The sequence below is a fragment of the Platalea leucorodia genome, assembly GCF_965183815.1.
Source record: "Platalea leucorodia genome assembly, chromosome: 3".
NCBI classification, from domain to species: domain Eukaryota; kingdom Metazoa; phylum Chordata; class Aves; order Pelecaniformes; family Threskiornithidae; genus Platalea; species Platalea leucorodia.
Genome location: NC_138825.1, coordinates 38149893 through 38171948, shown reverse-complemented (window position 1 = coordinate 38171948; position 22056 = coordinate 38149893). Strand labels below are relative to the sequence as shown.

Sequence of the window (22056 nt, the reverse complement as noted above, 5' to 3'; positions counted from 1 at the left end):
TGAAAGGAAATAGTACACTTGTGCCTAGAGTTTGAATGGTATTATCTGTCTTCCTGAAAAAAAGACAAGCAAATATTTGGTATAGGATTCTCAAAAGCAGCATGTTTATGGTGCTGAGAAGAGATGCTGTCAGGTGGTGCTCTAGACTCCTGCCTAGCTTCACCTGGAAGCTTTGGAAGCATTTGTGTTCTTGATTCTCTGTACTCTGTCTGCTGAAGAGTTCTCTGGTTTTCTGCTTCAAAATATGTTACTGTGTGTCTGCTACTTTTTATATTGGTTATTGGCATTTCACGTGCTAGTTTTCAAGTAAGCTTTATGTCTACTTATTTAACGTTTTCAGAAATCTCTCTGTAGTTTTAATATGCAAGAGAGGAAATCTACTGTACTTTACCAATTGTTGGAGGAAAAAAGTTAACAGTAATTTGTGTTCTAAAAACATAGTAATTATAACAGATTCCTACCTACCCCTCCAACTTCTTCACAGTTTTAGAAGTCATTCTTTCTACTTTTTCACTTGAAAAAAGAATTGATCATCCATAGTAGCCACAAGCACATATGTTTATATCATCTGCTATGGCTTGAAAGTACCAAATGCAGAGATTTTGCCAGTCATGTGGAGGGAGAACATGCTAGGGATGGAGACCTGTACAGCCCATAGACTCACTGAACCTAAGGGTGACAGTTAATGATAATTTTCTTTACTTGATCAGTCACTTCTTTAGGGGATGCTTTTGCTTTAAAGATCATGACATGTAGATATTTCAAGTGACCTGCTGACCTTTTACAAATTATTTTGGTCATCTAGGAAGAACAAGCATGGCTGTGAAATCTGTCGGTGTAAGAAATGCCCGAACCTGCCTTGTGGTAAAATCTGTCCGATGGGCTTCCAGCAGAACAATCATGGCTGTGTTATCTGCAAGTGCAGAGGTAGGTGAGAGTGCATTACCACCTCTAATTACAACTTGTTTTCAAAGCAGTTGGAAGCTAGAGCAAAAGAAAAGGAATACTGCACAGAATACGTAAGAATTGAAATATGGTAACTGGTGGGGGAGTCTGTTCGACTTTGCTCAACGGAGTGTATTGTTTTGCAGGTGTTTGTTATTATCTGTGTTCATTGTGGCTTCAATAGAAAGCCTCAGCCCCACGTTGATCTCCCATTACAAAGTCCAAAAAATCAGTTCGTTATCATTAATAAAAATTAGATCAGGCTCTTAATAAGTAACTACTAGATATAAGCTACTTGGGGGGGGGGGGGGCGGTGTCAGTAGCAGCATTCATATTAGCTTCTTTATCATCATCTTTTCTTTACTCAAGTTTTGGATTTGATAGATGCCCTGTACACCACCTAAAATGAGAGTAGTGTTTCTTGGACACTTTTCAGGCAGTCTTGAGGAACAATGAGAGAGTGCTTACCCAGCAGAAAGGACTGGGTATTCTTAAGCTAAAGATTTCACACATGCCACATCCCAAACTTGTAACCACCAAGTTTGAGGTGGAGACTGAGATAAGATGTTCATTAGTTGTCTGCTTTAGTTTTGTGCTGCTTTTAACATGTCTCTTAAGATATTTTCAGTTCATGTTTTGTATTAGTCTGGGTATCAGGCTTCCTTCATTGCTCATCTCCATGTGATGCATTTAATAACTTTTCATTTGTGCTCAGGCTCTCTCTGATCCTAACTACTCTTTCACGCTTATTTTCTTTGATTCTTACTTGTATGTTTTGATTTCTAACTATAGGCAAGTAAGTTTGAGTATTTTCCCATTGATTTGTGTAATGACTCCATTCTTAACTTTTTTAGCAGCTATTACTTTTGCATTTTAAAAAATGATAAAATATAATAAGACAAGCTATGGGAATATGGGACTGGAAGAAAGTCTATGAGTTCCTGAAGACACTCTCCTGTAGTTGAAGGCAAACATGCAGTCATATAAATCAGAAGGATCCAACGTATTATTTTTTCCACATCATACACTGCAGACAATTATAACAAAACTTTAAGAACTATAGCCAAAAAAAATTGAAATATTATAAATGCACCTTGCAGGTATGAGAAGTAGAGAGAGATTTCACTGACATAAGCTGCAATATATGACTTTTACTAGAAATAAAAATTTTAAGAATTCAATAAGAAAGGGTAACTCCTGAATGGAGTCCCATTGAGACAATTCTCATTGCTTATCTTGTCATTTTTCTCGATGTTCACAATCAATACACTTTTCCTGATTGTCATGATGCTGTGATGGAATATACACAAGGTGTTCTCTTAAATGTGCCATAATTGCATCCCAGACTATAAACAGATGCAACTCTTCGGTTACTAATTATGTGTATGCACACTTTTAAGTGCTTTCCTTAACAAGGATGGATTTTAAAACCTGCACAAATGTTTAGCGAAAATAACTTGATCCCTCTCTAAGTACTATTTCTTGTTATGATCATAAAGATATCAAGCCATGAGCATATCACTTCAACATCATTTCATTAGCAACTTGTCCAAGAATAATTAGAGCAATCACCAGTATGTTCTAGGGGAGCTATGAGTGCTTGTTAAAATTTTGACCCAAAATCTATAAGTAAGAGAAAGGGATGCGTAAAACCCCCTGCCTGTGAATTAGCTCTACTTTCTAAATGGCTTCTGCCAGAAATAGCGTATGCTAGGATTAATAGAAGTAAAACCATAGAAGTGCAGGGCTGGGGTAGTCCTCTGGAAAACTAAGAGTCCATTTCTCTGCCATCACATAAAATAGAGTGTATCTGGATAATCCTTAACAGATGTTTGTCTAAGATTTAAGTTATTAAGAATCTTTTTTAAGAAAAAAAAAACAAAAACAAAAAAAAACCCAAAACCTCTCTTTAAAATAATATTTTCCTGTGGTTACAAATATGTGACATTTGAAAATAAATTTTTTAATATTTCTGTCTCCCTTTCTACAAATTTAACCAGTTACTTCTTGTCCTAAGCTCAGCAGACATAAGGAACAGCTAAACACCATTCCCTTTAGAATTCTTGCAATATTTAAGAGGTTGCAATTACAGCCCCCTAAATGTTTTTTTGTAGGTTTTTTTTTTTCCTAAGTCAAATAAACCCAGTTATTTTGGTCTCTCATCACAGTTCAAAAACTGGATATTGTACTTTAGCAGTAGCAAAAACTTCAAACTAGTAGAGATACTAGTACTGCATTTAAATTTACAGTGCTCCTGTACTTGTATCTTAGATTGAACTTGCCTTCTCTGCAGTGGCATCACATTTTACTTGTGAGCTACTATAATCCCGGATCGTTTCAGCCATACGTTTAGTTATCCAGTTATTCCCATTTTCTATTTGGGCATTTGGTTTCTTCTTTAAGTATTATCTTTTATACTATTTTTAATTAAAAACTGAAAAGTGAAAACAATCTCCGTTTGTGAAGTTAATTTTGAATAGTTGCCTATATGCTTGGTTTGTTTCTCCAGATTTTGGAGTATACTTTAGAACATTTCAGGAACAAAAGTTTGGTTACATCATTATTTATTAAGGAAGGGGAAGGGTATTACCATCTGTCGTGGTTTAACCCCAGCCAGCAACTAAGCACCACACAGCCGCTCGCTCACTCCCCCCCGGTGGGATGGGGGACAGAATCGGAAGAGTAAAAGTGAGAAAACTCATGGGTTGAGATAAAGACAGTTTAATAGGTAAAGCAAAAGCCGCATGCACAAGCAAAGCAAAGCAAGGAATTCATTCACTACTTCCCATGGGCAGGCAGGTGTTCAGCCATCCCCAGGAAAGCAGGGCTCCATCACGCGTAACGGTTACTTGGGAAGACAAACGCCATCACTCCGAACGTCCCCCCCTTCCTCCTTCTTCCCCCAGCTTATATACTGAGCATGACGTCATACGGTATGGCATAGCCCTTTGGCCAGCCTGGATCAGCTGTCCTAGCTATGCTCCCTCCCAGCTTCTTATGCACCTGGCAGAGCACAAGAAGCTAAAAAGTCCTTGACTAGTGTAAACTCTGCTCAGCAAGAACCAAAACATCAGTGTCTTATCAACATTATTCTCATCCTAAATCCAAAACACAGCACTCTACCAGCTACTAAGAAGAAAATTAACTCTATCCCAGCTGAAACCAGGACACTATCTAAGACTTTCCTGTGTCAATAATCATTTTAATGTAGGACAGTATTCCAGTGATATTAATTCAAATAGGAATTAATATATAAACTGATACTAAAGTATAAAAGTGTAGTAACAGAATGTAAATTTTTTTCATAGTATTTCTGTTCATGCAATAGGATGAAGCCTGTTTTAAGAAGTATTTTATCCTTATGCCATGGCTTTTCTTTTTAATTCATAAAATGGTATGGTAATGTAATTTCTGTGTATTGGGTTCTTACTCTGATAACATGCAACAAGCTAACTTTGTACTATCTGCTTGTGGCTCTTAGACCACCTTTGATACATCTGTAACAGCTGAAGAAGTGCTGACCTACATGTTACTGAAAAAAAATACAGAAAAAAAAAAAACTTACTAAAATTACATATAAACATTACTACTTTTCATACTGCATCCTTTTTTAAAAAGAAAATGAAATAAGCAACTTAATACAAATAACCTTATATATATGTAAGCGTCAGCATAACATGGTTGACATACCACTGAAAACAAGTCAGTTCACTGACAAACTGATCCTAAATCCTTCATCATAATGATGTGGGTGAGGGAGTGTTGGGCTCTAAAGTCACTCTGCTGATTAACAAAGAATATATTGAGGCTGAATCCTGAAGCACTTAAATACCCCTTAAGATACAAATGAGACTTTATCCTCCCTAGACCAACTGCTTGCGTTTTCTGGCTGAGTGCAAGTAATGCAGTAGTCCAAGCTACTGTATTCTCATCTCAGTAAAAGCTAGGAATGAGGGATAAAATTGTCAGAGCAGTTATCTTCCACAGATCTCATTTATCATAGTAATGTAAACAAATAATTTCTCATAGAAAGTGTTTTATAAAATAGTTCTAGTATCTAGCATGACCCCGTTAGATCTTGCTTGTAATTTTTGTCATTCACGATATAAGAACATCCTTAGCTCTTGTACGTGCTTTTATGTTCTACTTTTTATCAGATACTCATAGATAATCTAATACACTGTAATATTTAAATATTTTATTTTAAATATCCTTCATGCTTTCTGCTTTTTCCCTCCATTGCATTTCTCCCTTTTCTTATATTATTTAGCCAGTACTGCATTTTTGTATGATTAAAAACAGTACAGGTGCAACAGAAAGAAGTGATTATATTTTCCAAGGAACTACATTCTACTACATCCTATCATCCCCTTCAGTATACCTTTCAATTGTTTTATGTGTGTTGTTACTTCATTTCTAAGCATAGATGATAGAATTATTAATCACTTTATTTTATATGTGCTTTCAAAAATAAATGCAATCCAGGCATGAAGCTGGTGTGGTTTTTCCTAAGCAACACATGCTTATCAGGACACTTCATTTTCCTTTGATTTTCTGCAGAGGCAACCGCTTCTCTTATGCCTCCTGTTAAAACAGGCTCTTGCCTGTCAATGGATGGGCGCCGACATGAGAACGAGGAGAGCTGGCATGACGGCTGCAGGGAGTGTTACTGTCACAACGGACGGGAAATGTGTGCCTTGATCACCTGCCCTGTTCCTAATTGTGACAACCCCACCATACATCCAGGGCAGTGTTGCCCATCATGTCCAGGTAACATGCTTTCTTCTATATGCTTTGTAATCGGGTTTCATTTCACATGTGTTCTGTTTCCTAATACGTGAAAATAATCTCATGCATCATTCAGTAATAGGTTTGTATGAAGGTTTCTATGACCAAATATAAAATTATGAGGGGCTTTCACTATGACCTCAGATGTGAAAAATGGGAACTTAAATATTGAAAGCATATGCATGTATTGGGTGCTAACATGTTAATTTTTGATACATTGAAATCTTTAAACTAGAAGAAGTTTCTAGCTTAATACTAGCTATAATAGCAAATTTATACTCATGTACAATTTTATTACCTATAATAGCAAATATTCTAATAAGCCATTACATTTTCTCTTTTTTAATTTGGAGTTTTATTAAAATTCATCTCCTGATCTATGTTTCACAACCTCTCAAAGGAGTACACATTTAAACAGATGTCTTAAGTAATTGAACATTATGATTCTGTGTTCTGAGGGAAGGCTCCTGTGCCACCAGCAGTAGAAGATTATTGTCGTGGTTTAACCCCAGTTGGCAACTAAGCACCACACAGCTGCTCACTCACCCTCCTCCTGCCGCCAGTGGGATGCGGGAGAGAATTGGGAAAAAAAGAAAAGTAAAACCCATGGGTTGAGGTAAAAACAGTTTAACAGGACAGCAGAGGAAGAGGAAATAACAATAATAATAATAATGATAAAAGAATGTACAAAACAAGTGATGCGCAATGCAATTGCTCACCACCCACTGACTGATGCCCAGCCCGTCCCCAAGCAGTGATCGCTGCCCCCTGGCCAGCTCCCCCCAGTTTATATACTGGGCATGACATCATATGGTATGGAATAGCCCTTTGGCCAGTTTGGGTCAGCTGTCCTGGCTGTGCTCCCCCCCAGCTTCTTGTGCGCCTCCTTGCTGGCAGAGCATGGGAAGCTGCAGTCCTTGACTAGTGTAAGTACTACTTAACAACAACTAAAACATCAACATGTTATCATTATTCTCCTACTAAATCCAAAACACAGCACTATACCAGCTACTAGGAAGAAAATTAACTCTATCCCAGCTGAAACCACGGCAATTAATTTAACACTTTAGGTGGGAAGGCCAAGTACAATTAATGTTGTATTCCAATACAATTTTAGTAATAAGTGTTAATATGAAAATCTATGAAAGATGTTAGAGTGAGAGTAGAGTGTAAGATTAATGCCCTCTGTCTTCAGAATGATTCCTGCAATATTTTATGTGCTAAATAGATTAATTTGTGACACAGTGATATTGTCTATGACTTTATTGGAAGTCATATTACAAGTAGGAACAACGAGGCTCATGATACTACTATAAATAGCAAACCGGTAAGACAGCACTGGCAGGATATAAGAAATTACGAACTGTTTCAAATTCTTTGTAAAGAACAGGAAATCCTAGGGGCAAAATAAGCAGCCAGATCCTCTTTCTGAAAGTGACAGAGAAGAGTGTATCCTCCCTAGACCTAAGATAACCAATCTGTTCAGATTACTTAGCCAAATGGTGATCTCCAATCCAGTTCACAGCTTGTGGTAACTGGAAAAACATAGTCCCCAAAGAAATGTGGGACTCCCAAAAGGTCTGTCTGCCTTTCAGCCTTTCTCAGTCTGCACCACTCTCCTCCCCTCAGTATCGAGACTGGGCACTGTGGTTCCTGTAGTTCCACGGGCAGCTGTGGTGTTGCTTTTGGCACTGGCTTTCATGGAGGCAGAGCTATTTTCAATACTAAGTAATTTAGCAGTGGTTACTGAGGCCGAGCTCTTAGTGCTTAGCATCTTAGTAATGACAACCATTAATGAAATTTTTAGCTGAGATGGAAACACTAAGGAGGATACTCCCACTAGTTACGCACACTAGAGGAACAATCCTTCGCTCACTTCCTTCTCTTCCATTACTGAGTATCTGGCTAGTCTGATGATGAATTTAGAAATCATAAGATTTTTAAAGGGAACCTTAGTCTTTTATCAGCTTGGAGCACATTTTTTTTCCAGAGCAGTATGCAGTCTTGGTCCATATGTATCCCATCAGGTATTGTCATTCTTTCCTCCACCTCCCCACACGCACTCACACACATCCACAGTCTGTCTTAAATAGTACAGTTCTCCCCTATGAAACCTCAGTGTGGCAAAAAAAAAAAAAAAAAAAAAAAAAAATTAAGAAAACAACAACAAAAAGATTCAGTTGTGAATATTGTTCCAGAAGGAGCAGCCAAACAGCAAATAATAAATACAGAATGTCGTATTCCTAAAGTCATGTCACTGGACAGAGATGTTATTTTCCACTTGCACTAGCTGGAATTCAGGGCTGCACAGAACTGTTGGAGTACCTGCAGTAGTCACTCACCTTTTCACAATAATTTGTATATTATTGTATTATAAGAACTCCCCACTGTAAGAGAAGATCAGGTTCAAGACCATCTAAGGAACCTGTACATGCAGAAGTCAATGGGACCTGATGAGATGCATCTGCAGGTCCTGAGGGAACTGGCAGATGAAGTTGCTAAGCCACTATCCATCGTATTTGAGAAGTCGTGGCAGTCCTGTGAAGTTCCCACTGACTGGAAAAGGGGAAACATAACACCCATTTTTAAAAAGGGAAAAAAGGAAGACCCAGGGAACTACAGGCCAGTCAGTCTCACCTCTGTGCCTGTCAAGATCATGGAGCAGATCCTCCTGGAAACTATGCTAAGGCACCTGGAAGATAAGGAGGTGATTGGTGACAGCCAACATGGCTTCACTGAGGGCAAATCGTGCCTGACAAATTTGATAGCCTTTTACGACAGGGTTACAGCGTTGGTGGATAATGGAAGAGCAACTGATGTCATCTACCTGGACTTGTGCAAAGCATTTGACACTGTCCCACACGACATCCTTGTCTGTAAATTGGAGAGACATGGATTTGACGGATGGACCACTCGGTGGATAAAGAATTGCCTGGACGGTTGCACTCCAAGAGTTGCAGTCAATGGCTCGATGTCCAGGTGGAGACAAGTGACAAGTGGCATTCCTCAGGGGTCGGTATTGGGACTGGCGCTGTTTAACATCTTTGTCAGTGATGCGGACAGTGGGACTGAGTGCACCCTCAGCAAGTTTGCTGACGACACCAAGCTGCGTGGTGCGGTCGACACGGTGGAGGGAAGGGATGCCAGCCAGAGGGGCCTCAGCAGGCTTGAGAGGTGGGCCTGTGCAAACCTCATGAAGTTCAACAAGGCCAAGTTCAAGGTTCTGCACATAGGTTAGGGCAATCCCAAGCACAAATACAGGCTGGGCAGAGAATGGATTGAGAGCAGCCCTGAGGAGAAGGACTTGGGGGTGTTGGCTGGTGAGAAGCTCAACATGACCTGGCAATGTGGGCTTGCAGCCCAGAAAGCCAACCATATCCTGGGCTGCATCAAAAGAAGCGTGACCAGCAGGTCGAGGGAGGTGATTCTTCCTCTCTACTCTGTTTTCATGAGACCCCACCTGGAGTACTGCATTCAGCTCTGGCGCCCCCAACATAAGAAGGACATGGACCTGTTGGGGCAGGTCCAGAGGAGGGCCACAAAGATGATCAGAGGGCTGGAGGACCTCTCCTGTGAAGACAGGCTGAGAGAGCTGGGGTTGTTCAGCCTGGAGAAGAGGAGGCTGCGGGGAGACCTTACAGCAGCCTTCCAGTACCTGAAGGGGGCCTACAAGAAAGCTGGAGAGGGACTTTTTACAAGGGCATGCAGTGATAGGACAAGGGGTAATGACTTTAAACAGAAAGAGGCTAGATTTAGATGAGATATGAGGAAGAAATTCTTCACTATGAGGGTGGTGAGACACTGGAACAGGTTGCCCAGAGAAGCTGTGGATGCCCCATCTCTGGAAGTGTTCAAGGCTGGGTTGGATGGGGCTTTGAGCAACCTGATGTAGTGGTAGGTGTCCCTGCCCATGGCAGTGGAGTTGGAACTAGATGATCTTTAAGGTCCCTTCCAACCCAAACCATTCTATGATTGTAGGGGATGGTATACTTCAGATGGATGGGGACAGGTTAGCATGTCAGTCTTGCATTAGATAAACATTCAAGATTCAAAATTTAAAACGTAGGATGGTTGTTCTAGTTCCAGCATTTCTTTTGTTAGGTCACCAAGACTCATCCTTGATTTCACTCTACTATCAGCATACTTGTGTGTGTTGATTTACCTAACACATACAGAACACTGCAGAGCATTCAAATACGAGTAACGTTAATCTTGGTCTTTCACCAGCACTAGTGGCTAGTTACTTTGTGTACGGAGAATGAGTTTGGGTAAATCCATTCGTAAGTCTAATGTTCAGTTAGTGGAAGAAAGATCAGTATGAGATCAGCAGTACCTGTCTTCTCACGCTATACATTTCTTGTGGATGAGATCAGTGTTTGATTCTGAGCACCAGCAATGTTGGGGTCTTGTATAAAAGAGCAGTTGCTTACCCAGTAGTGTCTGTTCCTTTGAGATACAGTGTTTGCATAGGTTTCTCTGTCTGGCATCTTTCCTGCTTTCAAGGTACTAGTCACCTAGCTTCTGTGTTAGCAAAGTCGTACTTGATGTAAACTCTTACAATGCTAGGGCAGACACAGCATTTTTTTAAACCGATTGCATATATAAGTGTATGAATTAATATGGCCAAATTAGTCCCGGTGTGGTTTTGTTTCCCCCACTGAGGTTTTATATTTGTTAGAAATGTACTTCTGATTTTATTTTGGAATGTATTGATTCCCCACTGATGTTGTTAAATAAATATCATGGCTTTCAGGAGATAGGAATGCAGTTCGGAATTGTGAGACTAAGCATGTCACTTGAATGTGTCTGGCATAAGGATACTGAAATAATTAGCAATCCTGATGTACTGAGTTTTGAATTGCACTGTTAACCTATCAGCAGGGAAGTGGCAGCTCTCAGAGGTCATTTTTCAGACCAAAAAAAAGTGGTTATGTTCAATTCCATATTTAGTTAGTTTTCAACAGAGGAAGATATACCTTGCCTGCTACAACATTCATTATAACCGTGTTTTTATATATTAAGAGGTTTAAGTGGATTGTCACAATGCTTGTGAAAAGCTCCAGGTTTCCTGTAAGATTTAAACAGCCATTAACTGCTAGTGTTTTGCAGAACCATGCTATCCAGAAAGTGTGTGTTTGTTTGGCTAGTTGCTCCTTCAGGAATGTAGTACTTGTACATTTGTAGCAGTTCAGCTGCAGTAATAGATCAATATCAATGCTGCTAAGGGAGCAGGAAGCAATACCATATGTACAGCAGTATTATCTGGTTATCCTTTTCTGATTATGAACAGTATACGAGCTGTAGTAAAACAGGCCAGTGACTTTGCAGAGAACTAAATGCAAAGGAGACTACTCAGAAAATTTCCAGAAAATAATCGGTATTGCCTTTGCCATGGTGAGTTAGGATGCCAATGCATAAAATGTAATATATTGTTCCAGCTGAAGTAAAAAACAAACAGTGACAAGGCAGCAGACCAGCTATCTCACTTCAGGTAAATGCTACTGAATCACATATGTGGTTCATAAATGTAAGGAATAGCAAAAGCATAGCATAAGCGAATCAGTGAAAGATAAAATAATTCCCTGAAAGAAAAAATGCGTACTTTGTGAATAGAGTAAGATTGGACAGAGTCGGGTTCCTTGACTTCTACCGATCATTCTCTAGAAATGAAAACAAATAACTGAGTGGTGTGTCTTCTACGTGGCAATGTCATAGAGCAAAGGGCACAAATGCCATTCTGCAGACAAGTACAGCAGTGCTACGAATGTGGAGAGAACCACGTGCACTTTGTGAGCCTTGGCCTGCCTAAATGACTAGAGGAACTGCTATACATTTAGCTTTTCTGTCGTTAACCAAGATATTTAGATTAGGATGATATTCACATTAGGCATCTTTATAATTAAGTAGGAGAAAGGGACCTTCAGAAAGTGGATTAGAGATGTAGAGTCGTTACCTGGAAGTCAGTCTCTCTTCCCCTCTATGCATAGCACAGGAAACCTGAGGCAGCTCAGTTCTTACCTAAGTTAGTTGTCTAATGTTAGATGGGTTCAATTCAGGATGAAGGACAACATCACTTATAAGCCTGAAGCTTCATGTTGTACCATGTAGCTTTCAAACTCATGGCTTCTGTAGCTGAATAAAACATGCTGTGTGAGGCATCTCGATTCCTATACACAGTGCATGGAAAAAGCTGGTGGACTCACTCCAGGTCCAAAGCAACCAGCATGGTAAGCTGGCAGTTATTATTGCACTTATTGCCCCTTATGTCAGGGTGGGCTTCAAAGCATTTTAAGCAAGCTATGAGGATGCAGTTCATGGCATAACTTTTTCTTGATGGTAAGTGCTTAAATGCTTTCCAAGTGCAGGACAGGTTTCTTTTTTCTTCTGAAACACCAAGAGGTAAAGAGAGTTCCCCCATTTTCTTAATACCCCAGTGGTTGGAGGACATTCATGTTGAACAAGGGAAGCAGTTTCAGTTCCTTTCTTAACTTGAAGGAGGTCAAATCTATTCTCTAAACCGCCTGGGTTAGAGGCTGGGTGAGTCTTTTAGCCAGGGCTGTATAGGTAATGTAATTAATTGTTTGAAAAGGAATTAAGGTTCATTTGGTGATATACAGTCACTGGAAATACGAGTCTACACACTGTGGCGTCTCCTTGGGTCCAGTTTTTACTTCAAAGACTGCAGATTATTTATTTAATTAGCTATTAATGGAACAAGGTGACGAAGCACTTCCACCAATGTTAAGTGCTTATATGTTTTTAAGAGTTTGGGTGGGGGATCCTGTGTTTTTCTTTTTCTTTTTTTTTTTTTTTTTAATCTGGCACCAAATGGTACAGATGCATATCACTTAGGAAACTTAAAGGCAGACAGTTGAATCTCGATTTTCACAATCCCAGACGAGAAGAATACTTATCCATCCTTTCAGGAATTGCACTGATGCTAATATTTAGCAGTCAAGAACCTGTCTGATCAGTAGAATGTTTCAGAAAATGGCAGTTGTCTTTTGGAATTCCTGCATCACAGGTTGGTTTGATTTTTTTCTGAAATGCCAAGAGTGCTTGAAGTTATCTCTGATTTATATTAACTAGCATTTATTCAGACTAATTCTCAAATTGTTTCTTGTTTAGATTTTTCTCATTTTCCGTGAGATGCAGGTGACATAAAGTCAAAAGTCACATAAAGTTGAAAGAGCTTCATTAAGAATATAGCTGGTTTTGTTATTCCTCATATTTTCAATAATAACAGAAATTATTAATCTTGAGTACATTTGTTAATCATTAGAGTCACAGTTGATTTTGCCTGTCTTCCAATTCTGTTTTTCCCAGATGAAATAATTGTGCAGAAGCCAGAGCTCACCAGTCCATCAATCTGTCATGCCCCTGGTGGGGAATACTTTGTAGAAGGAGAGACATGGAATATTGATTCTTGCACACAATGTACATGCCACAGTGGACGTGTCCTGTGTGAGACTGAAGTCTGCCCACCTCTTCTTTGTCAAAACCCCACCCGCACCCAGGACTCCTGCTGTCCGCAGTGCCCAGGTATATAATGACAATCAGCTTTCATTAGAGTCCTTTCTTGATCTGAGAATGTATGACATGAATATTGAATGTTTCAGTATGTGCACAGTTGGTTGTTGTGGTGCCTTTGTTCTTTAGCAGTTTGGATTGAGAGCCTGCACTCCTCTATTTCAACTGCAAAACTTGACTGTGTGCAAGAGAGATCTTATATGTAAAGGGGAGTTGCGGCCCTGAAGTTTGAACATCTTTGAAAGCTATCTAAAAATGTAAGGGTTGCATGAGAACCAGAATCCTTAGTTGGAAGGTTTATGAAATATGCACTGCTCGTTTATGGAAACAAAAAGGATTAGAGAAACTTCGAAAGTAGACAAAGTGCTAGGCAGATACAGGCTTGATTGTTTTCCTTTCTACATGCCTTGGTTTCTATGAACCTTCTGATTACTATCTTATCTATTTGGGATTTGGTCTCAAAAATACTTCTGTTTGCTTTTACCTTCACCTGGTATGATTTGAGAGTGACTTGAAGGCAACTGAGTAATATCAAAGCATTCCAGCCCAGCAGGTGTGCCAGATTCCTCCTAGACTCCCTCACAGTGTCAAGAAGGTAATAGGATTTGCTTTCCCCCAAGGAAAGAGATGCAGTTATAAATGAACATGAATTCCTATTTTACACAGCAAACGGGGAAGTTTATTGCAGTGGAAATTTAGTTCAAACCTGTGAATTGTGTGTAAACTCACTGAGGAAATATGTGTCTTTATTAAAAAAAAAAAAAAAATCTAAACATTTTACTTTTAAAAAAGTTAGGTTTTGCCATTTCTTCTACAGGGTGTTTGTTGAGTTTTTGGGTGGTTTCTTTCTGACAAAATATTTTCAGTAAAAAAGTTAGCCAGTTCTCCTGACTTCCATTTTTCTTATTATTAATAACAGTGAACATTTGCTTAACTTCAAAATACTCTTTGGAGGAGCTGATATTTCCTCGCTGGCTATATAAGGAGCTTAGTCTCATAACTTATGCAGTTAGATTGAGTGCCCTTATGAATCCTTTTTTTTCTTCTCCTTTTCTTATATGTTCTCTGCACATACAGTCATATTTCTTGATCCATAATGTCTGTTAAGATACAGCTTCATTGCAGAAGTATGTCTCCCCTGTGTGCGGGCATGAGAATTAAAGCAGACCCATTGGCATCAAGCTGAAGCCCGATCAAGTTCCATTTGTTTCTCAACAGCTTATAATTAGCTCATGTAAGTGCACTAGCAAAGGCGACAGCATCATTCAAGGCTTTGAACTGACATGGCAGAAGCTGGGATTCAAGTTTTAGATTTAAAATTTAATCTCTCTAATTTAAGGTGAATTCCCATATACCATTCAGTTCAGAGCATTTAGAGTGGCTTTCTGAGGGGCTGCTTCTGATCATGATTGGTTTTCACTTTGCGGTCCTTTTTTCTCTTTTTTCATTTTTTCCTTTTTTTTTTTTTTGAGTAAACTCAATAAAGGTCTACATAAACTTTATTATAGAGCACATCATGAGATCCTCATCACATGTAAGAACTGAAGAGGCATAAGGCTCTGTGATTCTAGTACTTCTGAAGTAGTGAGCCGATGTGTTACAATTCCATTGTGTTCTTTGAGAGTGAACCCTCTGGTGAGGAAGTATGAGAGAAGTTAGCTACCGTAAGTTAAATAACTTAATCTGTTTGTATTTACAGACGAGCCTCTTCAGCCCTCGTCATCAAGCAATGAGAGCATGCCCAGTTATTGCAAAAACGATGAAGGAGATATTTTTCTGACAGCTGAGTCCTGGAAGCCCAATGTCTGCACCAGCTGCATTTGCATGGATGGTGTGATTAGATGCTACTCTGAGTCTTGCCCACTGGTATCCTGTGAGAGACCTGTTTTGAGAAAGGGACAATGTTGTCCTTACTGTATTGGTGAGCAAATAAAAATAGTTGGTAACTTGCTGTTCCCTTCTTGGGAATAAGAAAGAAGTTTTATTTCCAAATTGAAATATGTTTTCCCTGTTTTGGGGAGATGCAGTTTGTGCCTTCAGTTGAACTGGAGAGTGAAATCTGCATAGGGAGCTTTGAGGATCACAATTTGTGGTTTTGAGGTAAAAGTGCAGGAAGATATAAATGTAATTTGCCTACAAACTTGAGAGGACATCCTCCAGAAAACTTGGTAATACACCTTACTAGATGAAAACATTACACAAAAATCGTTTTATTTAAAGGACAATCTGCCAGGTAACACATATGTTATGTCAAGATATGTGATAATATGAAGAAAATATTAATTATGACTGCAGAAGATAAGCTGAAGCATTATGAAATTTCACAGAATGGAGAAGTGTTAATAAGGCATCTAAATTAAAATACAGGAAAAAGCAAGAAGTTCATTAAAGATAGTTAGAGAAGAGGCAAAATAATATATTTGAGAAAAAATTTCTGAGTTCACAGTAAGTACAAAGGCTGTAGAATAGAAGCTGCTGATAGAGAAGAATTGTATAATACAGTTACTGAAATTAAGTCTTTGTAGCATTGTTGGAAAGCATTCAGAGCTTACTGTAACCTTCATTTCCAAAAGTAGTAAGTAGAAAAGAATTCAGTAAAAAAGAATATAATAAAATAATCGTTAATTGAACATGTGAATCAACTTGCCCATCTATAAACAATACAGTTGTTCATCAGAAAGATGTTGGAAAGGTTGTAAAGTCCTTTCAGATATGTACCATTGATACAACTCTTGAAATCTTTAATTTGTTGCAGGAAAAAAAAAATCTTTAATAATAGGTGATAGTTTTATAGGATATGCAAGGAATTCCACCAAAGAAATGCCTGGAAAAGTTAGAAAGTATCAAAATTTCAGTTGCCCTTGGAACCCTACTTAGATTCCTGATGAGGACGTTTTGAGGAGAAAATACTAGGTTATCCTATTACTACTTTCTTATCATGGTTTGCAAACAAAATGGGGAGGATTTAAAGCTTCTCTGACAACTGTCTTTCTGCAGGCTTTTCTTCCAGTGATTGACTTTTCAACCATAAAGATAATTTTAATCCAGAATACATTTTAACATTAAAAAAATACAAAGTATGCGAAGTTGGGCAATCAAACCAGTAGAGTCAGAACATGAGCCTTAGTACTGTACTGGAGAATTCTTTAGGTCAAGGAAGGGATGCACCACAGGGACTAGTGCCATGAACTACAAAAATAAAACCTCTAGAACTTTGTGCCTACACCTTACATGTCAGGTTTGCAAATATATACACACAACACGTAGATATGGCTTTAATTAATTCACTTTGAATCCCATACAGTTGCACAATATTGCAAATACTTAAATGTGTGAGCTGTAAAAACCTAATGTTTTCTTTTAGTAGCAGCTGCTCAGCAATACGAAATACAGAAGCCAGATTTTAATAAGTGCACAGATATGAAGAATTTCAATGATGATACATTTTATTAAACTAAGCTGTACTATGTTGTCACTATGTTTTGTGGTCTACATATCTGAAATTCATGGAAACTTACTTTTTTAATGGTTTCTATGAGCTATATACTCTTGCCTGTAAGAGGAGTAAGGTCATGCATTTTTGTCTTCCTGGTTCTGTTTTACTCTTCGTTTCTTGAGAACTGTGCAGCATATCTGTGTACAGATTCTTCCTTAATATTTTCATGTAATAGCTGATAAAATGTTTAGTAGGCAAACTCTGTGGAAACAGGCCTTCTTCATTTATTGGAGTTTCAAAAATTATGCAGGGTTTTAGCACTGTATTTTATTCTGCTTCTTTCTGGATCCAGCTCTGGTTAATGCCTAACAAGTTAGTATAGATTCACATTCACAGTTTTACAGGCCTTAGATGCTTTGTTGTTTGTCTGGATTCTCAAATTCATCCTCTGTGTTCAACATTCTTCTTTCTCATGCAAAGAAAGATTAATTTGGAAAGATAACCTTCTACCCTAGAGCGGATAAAGGGATATCTATTTGATTAGAGACAAGATTAGTCTTCTGTGGAAAACAGAGCAATGACTGTTTGTTTGCTTGTTTACCAGAGGAGATTGATTTACTGGTGCAGCTAGAGGGAATTTGAGAGAAGACAGGTAGAGCTAGACACGGTATTCTGAACTGCGTTTTGTACGTGGGTTTCTTACTGCAAGTCTCTCTTGTTTCCACTGTCCTTGAGCACTTGTTGGTGTTGTGGCCTTCATCTTCATCCTGTGCTTATACTTGCATAGAGATGGACACCAAAATCGGAGACACACACAGGGTAATACTTTCTTCGGACTTAAAAGTTTCCTCTCGAGGTTCAAAGGTGCAACATTGCTATTGTGGTTTTACCCTTGTTCATTCTTCTAAAAAACATTTACTGTATTAAAATGTGATGTGTTCTTTACAAACTTGCAAAAGTCTGAGCAAGTTAAAGGATTTTTTCATGCCAAACCAGCTGCTGAGTTGAAGAAGCTGTCCTGAGTGGGGCACGATAGCACTTTTGGGAGCAAATCAGCCCGGAGTGCTCAGCTTTAGGTCTGCATAGGTAATGAGCAGTAGAGGACTGTTCAGGCTGTGGGCCTCACCCTCTCCCCAGCCATGTCCACTTTCTGACCAACACAGGGCTGCGCTGGCTCTTTATGCCAACATAGCAAGTCATCTATGGAAGAACCTAATGTGCTTTTTGCAGCTTGCAGATACCTTTTCCTCCCGCTCTTCCTTTCCCATGTCCACCCCATGTTCACTTACAAAATCTTCTACTTGGAGAGGTTGGGACCCATACTTACAGCCATGGAAGCCATGGGATACCCATACCAAGGCCCTCTGGAACATTTACGGTTTTCAGATAATTCCATTAGTGTCTTCACAATAGTACTTCTTGCTGGTCTCCTTTTGCATTTGAATTTACTCTGTCTAGATCTGTTGCACTGGTCTGCTGACTGCTAACCTTGTTATATCAGATGATGTCAGTCTAGTCTGTCGTCACTAATTAAAAGCCGTACTGATGGCCAAATCATTTAACAAGGCTTTTTATTTATATTGGGGAGGTAATTCTAGCTGGCATATTTACATATGTAATCTGTATGAATGTTAAACCAGTATTTCTCTCACAGCTTAAGAAATTAACTTTGCAATTTCATTCTGTTATCTCATGCATATGCTTAATCTGCAAATTCATGTCATCAGCAGGTTTCATCATAATAATTTCTGCCTCTAAGAAAAAAAAGGTAGCAAGAAGCTAAGATGAAAATGAGGTGCTGCTTGGCTTTTGGAGGTTCTGATGTGTCGTTTTATTTTTATTTATAGAATCACAGAATCATTTAGGTTGGAAAAGACCTTTAAGATCATCGAGTCCAACCATTAACCTAGCACTGCCAAGTCCACCACTGAAACATGTCCCTAAGCACCACATTTGGTTATCTATAAAGTGCTATAGCAGCAAAAAACATCCTAGGCTAAGCAATTCATGACTGTCTTCTCAGTGAAATAGAAGATATACTGCAGACCACGTAACAGGCTTGCATAGGATGCAGCATAAAAAAAAAATAGTGTATTGAATGCTTAGAGAGAAAGCGTAATGCTTCTTTTAAGTGTTTTCCTAAGACCTACTTGCTTCATACTGTGTCAAAATCTATCTGAAAAGTTGTTAGTTTTACAGCTCTCCATCTTTGGGAAAGGTGTTCTTGATTCACTCGAATTTCCAATTTATATAATACTAACAATGAAAAAACGTACTGAGTTTGGTTATTGCCCTTTTCCTGGGGTTTTCCATTGATGCAGTTACAGGGAATGATCAGATCCTCTTTGACTCTGTTTTATCATAATAAATAGTCTAAGCACTTCTAGTTACGTGACCTGAGTGTTACTTCATCCTTCTCGGCATCCAGCCTAATCTTTTCCTCAAGTATTCCAGACTGAGTTCATTTTTCTTGAACCTCGGTAATTAGAAATGTAGGTAGTCTGGGTTTTTTTCTTAGTTAAATAGGACTTATGAGGAAACAAGGAGGAGGAGGAGTTGGCAGTCTCAACCAGTCAAACATGAAAAAATCAATTTTTCTTAATTTGCACAGCACTTTTGATATCATCATTTCATGTCCCAATCATCCGTCCTCTAGCCTCTTGCATGAGTAAAATGAGGAGAAGCAGCCCAGGCTAATTATGTACTTCATAAAGAAGCAGAAATTACACTTTTTAAACAAAGATTTTCTGGAAGATGTGGAGAGGGTCTTTTAATTACAGCTGGGATTTCTTTGTGGCTGTTGTTTCGCTTTAGTGTTTGGGGAAGAAATCAGATTTGTGTGTAATTGGCCATTACTGCATGATCACACCACTCTCTTTTCTTTCAACAGAAGATACCATTCCAAAGAAAGTGGTCTGCCACTTCAATGGAAAAACATACGCAGATGAGGAACGCTGGGACATTGACAGCTGCACACACTGCTACTGCCTGCAGGGTCAGACTCTCTGCTCCACTGTCAGCTGCCCACCCCTCCCTTGTGCTGAACCCATCAACGTGGAGGGGAGCTGCTGTCCCATGTGCCCAGGTAATGTGATGTGACAACCCAGATCATTGTAATGCTGATTTTCCAGCACTGATAATAACGTTTTTTAATTGGTTTTTGAACATCAGTCCATGTTTGAACAGAATCAAGAAGACAACAGACATTCAGACTTCAGGAAAAGGAATATTCTCTAACAGATAGTCATATCGTGCAAATATATAGTTTGAATTTTACTTATTCTGAGAACTGTCAACTCAGAAATTAGTTGCTTGTCCCTGCTCTGTCCTTTCACAAGGTTATGGAAATACATTAGTGAAGTAGGACAATGAATATTCTTATATCTCTGCAGATTCTGTTAGTGATTAACATTTCTGTCTTTTCTGAGTCTCTTTGTTACTTTTCAATTGTTGCGTTGCTTTATTTATCATTTTAACTTGACTTAAAAGTAATATGAAATTTTCTTAGCTATGGACACAAGGGACATAAGAATTGCAACTGTTTTTTTAATGCTAATCCTGACAGACTTCTGCAGGAGTTTGCTCATCTTATTCAGTCAGCTGGTAACTACTTCTGACAGGATAACTGGGGAGATTCAGCAGTACCCCTCTCGCAGTTCTCCTACTTTGAGGATTACAAAAGAAGGAAGGCAAAGAAACGAGCAGTGACAGTTTACGTATCAGCTGGGAAGATGTAGCCTTCCCTTGGCTTTTTTGTGGTTTAGTCTCACGAAGGAGCAAGGCTGTAGTAAAATGTGTATTCTGAAATGGTATTTTCAAAAGCAAATTTGTCCACACGACTATATCATCCCATTCACATTAGGGTAATGATAATGGCATCAGGTATGTATCCCATATACAGCATGAAACAGGTTTTAAAACAAAATCCCAGACTAGTAATGGTGAAAATTCTGAAACAAATTAAAAGATTCATAGGACAAAGCACTGCAGATGGCCAAGCATATTTTCTGAATTAAGAGCAGCACTGGGAAGTTAAGCAGCCTGTAATTTGTGAAACACATTTATCTCATTTCACAGAGATGTATGTACCTGAACCTACTAACATCCCCATTGAGAAGACAAATCATCGAGGAGACATGGAACTAGAAGTACCAAACTGGCCAACACCGAGTGAAAATGACATCATCCACATTCACAGAGGTAAGATCTGACATAAACTGGGCTAACTTAGGTCTGTGTTTATTCCCCATGTTTTAATGCATCTACTTGTTCTATTCAGGTAGCATCTGTGTAATGCTTTGAAAAGGTGGTTATCTGAGAATATTCTTCAGTGCAGAGTCTTACGTGCATTTTGCTTTAAGTAAAGATGAGTCAGTCTATTAAATTATATTTATGCAATTTGGTCTCATTATCATTCCATCTTCATCTTGGAAGAAACATCTGTGTTGGTATGATGGAGTTCTATAAAATTAAGAATGTGATAAAGTAATGAATGAGGAATGATTCTGCAGTGTCTTTTCTGATAGAAAAACTAGAAAGCAGGCTGTTGTCAGGCCACTGGAGTCAAGAGACCTTCATTTGATCCATTTGACATTCTTATATTGATAAACAAAAATGGGGAAACATACACCACAACTTAATACATATCATAGACCAATGCCAGACAAAAAAGAAAACACTTCACAGGTATAATGACACAGGGCTAATAAAGTTGTCTGAGAATGTAAATCCATCTTTTGTTTAAAACTGTGCTGAAATCATTATTTCAGGGTAGAGGAAACACTCTGTGACACAGTCTTTGCTAACCTTTTCTAATTGAAGGACTACCTAAACTTCTATATTTTTTTTTTAAATCCAAGGATGATCTCATACCATACTATTGTTTGGTGGCTAGGAGAAAGGATACATGAAATGTAACTGCTTTACAAAATTGTAAGCTTATACTTTTATAATTACAGCATTTTCATTTCTCACAGGCATTAGTAGATGGCTTGCAACTATCCTGGCTGGGGATTATAAACACACACTGCAAACTGTGTGGGAATGTTGTATATGTTATTGAAAATTACCATTCTTTGCAATTACATGCAAAACTTGCTACAGTCTAGTAGACTGCCAGCAGTGTGTTTTCACAGGCTGAGTGGTGCAAATATTGTAACATATTCTCAACAAATGAGAGAGCATACGCATGAGAATTGTCTTACCAGTATTTAAAAAAAAAAAAAAAAAAAAAGGCTTTCATGCTAAGACTTCCAGGTTTTCCTCAGCATAGAAACATGGGCTGATTTTTCTTACAACTGGGAATTTGGTTGTGATCAGATAAGATGATGCGAACGCAACTGAGTTAAGAGGTTATT

At 38.6% G+C, this 22056-nt stretch overlaps 1 protein-coding gene across 1 annotated transcript in view; it reads left to right on the top strand.

Moving 5' to 3' along the window:
* Positions 1–22056, top strand: part of CRIM1 (cysteine rich transmembrane BMP regulator 1) — a 197094-nt gene that overhangs the window by 169507 nt on the left and 5531 nt on the right. The window contains exons 10-15 of the mRNA XM_082308005.1: positions 806–927; positions 5506–5715; positions 13060–13275; positions 14963–15184; positions 19590–19784; positions 20777–20899. Of these exons, the coding sequence (XP_082164131.1) occupies positions 806–927; positions 5506–5715; positions 13060–13275; positions 14963–15184; positions 19590–19784; positions 20777–20899 (1088 nt within the window). The remainder of the gene's footprint in view (positions 1–805; positions 928–5505; positions 5716–13059; positions 13276–14962; positions 15185–19589; positions 19785–20776; positions 20900–22056) is intronic.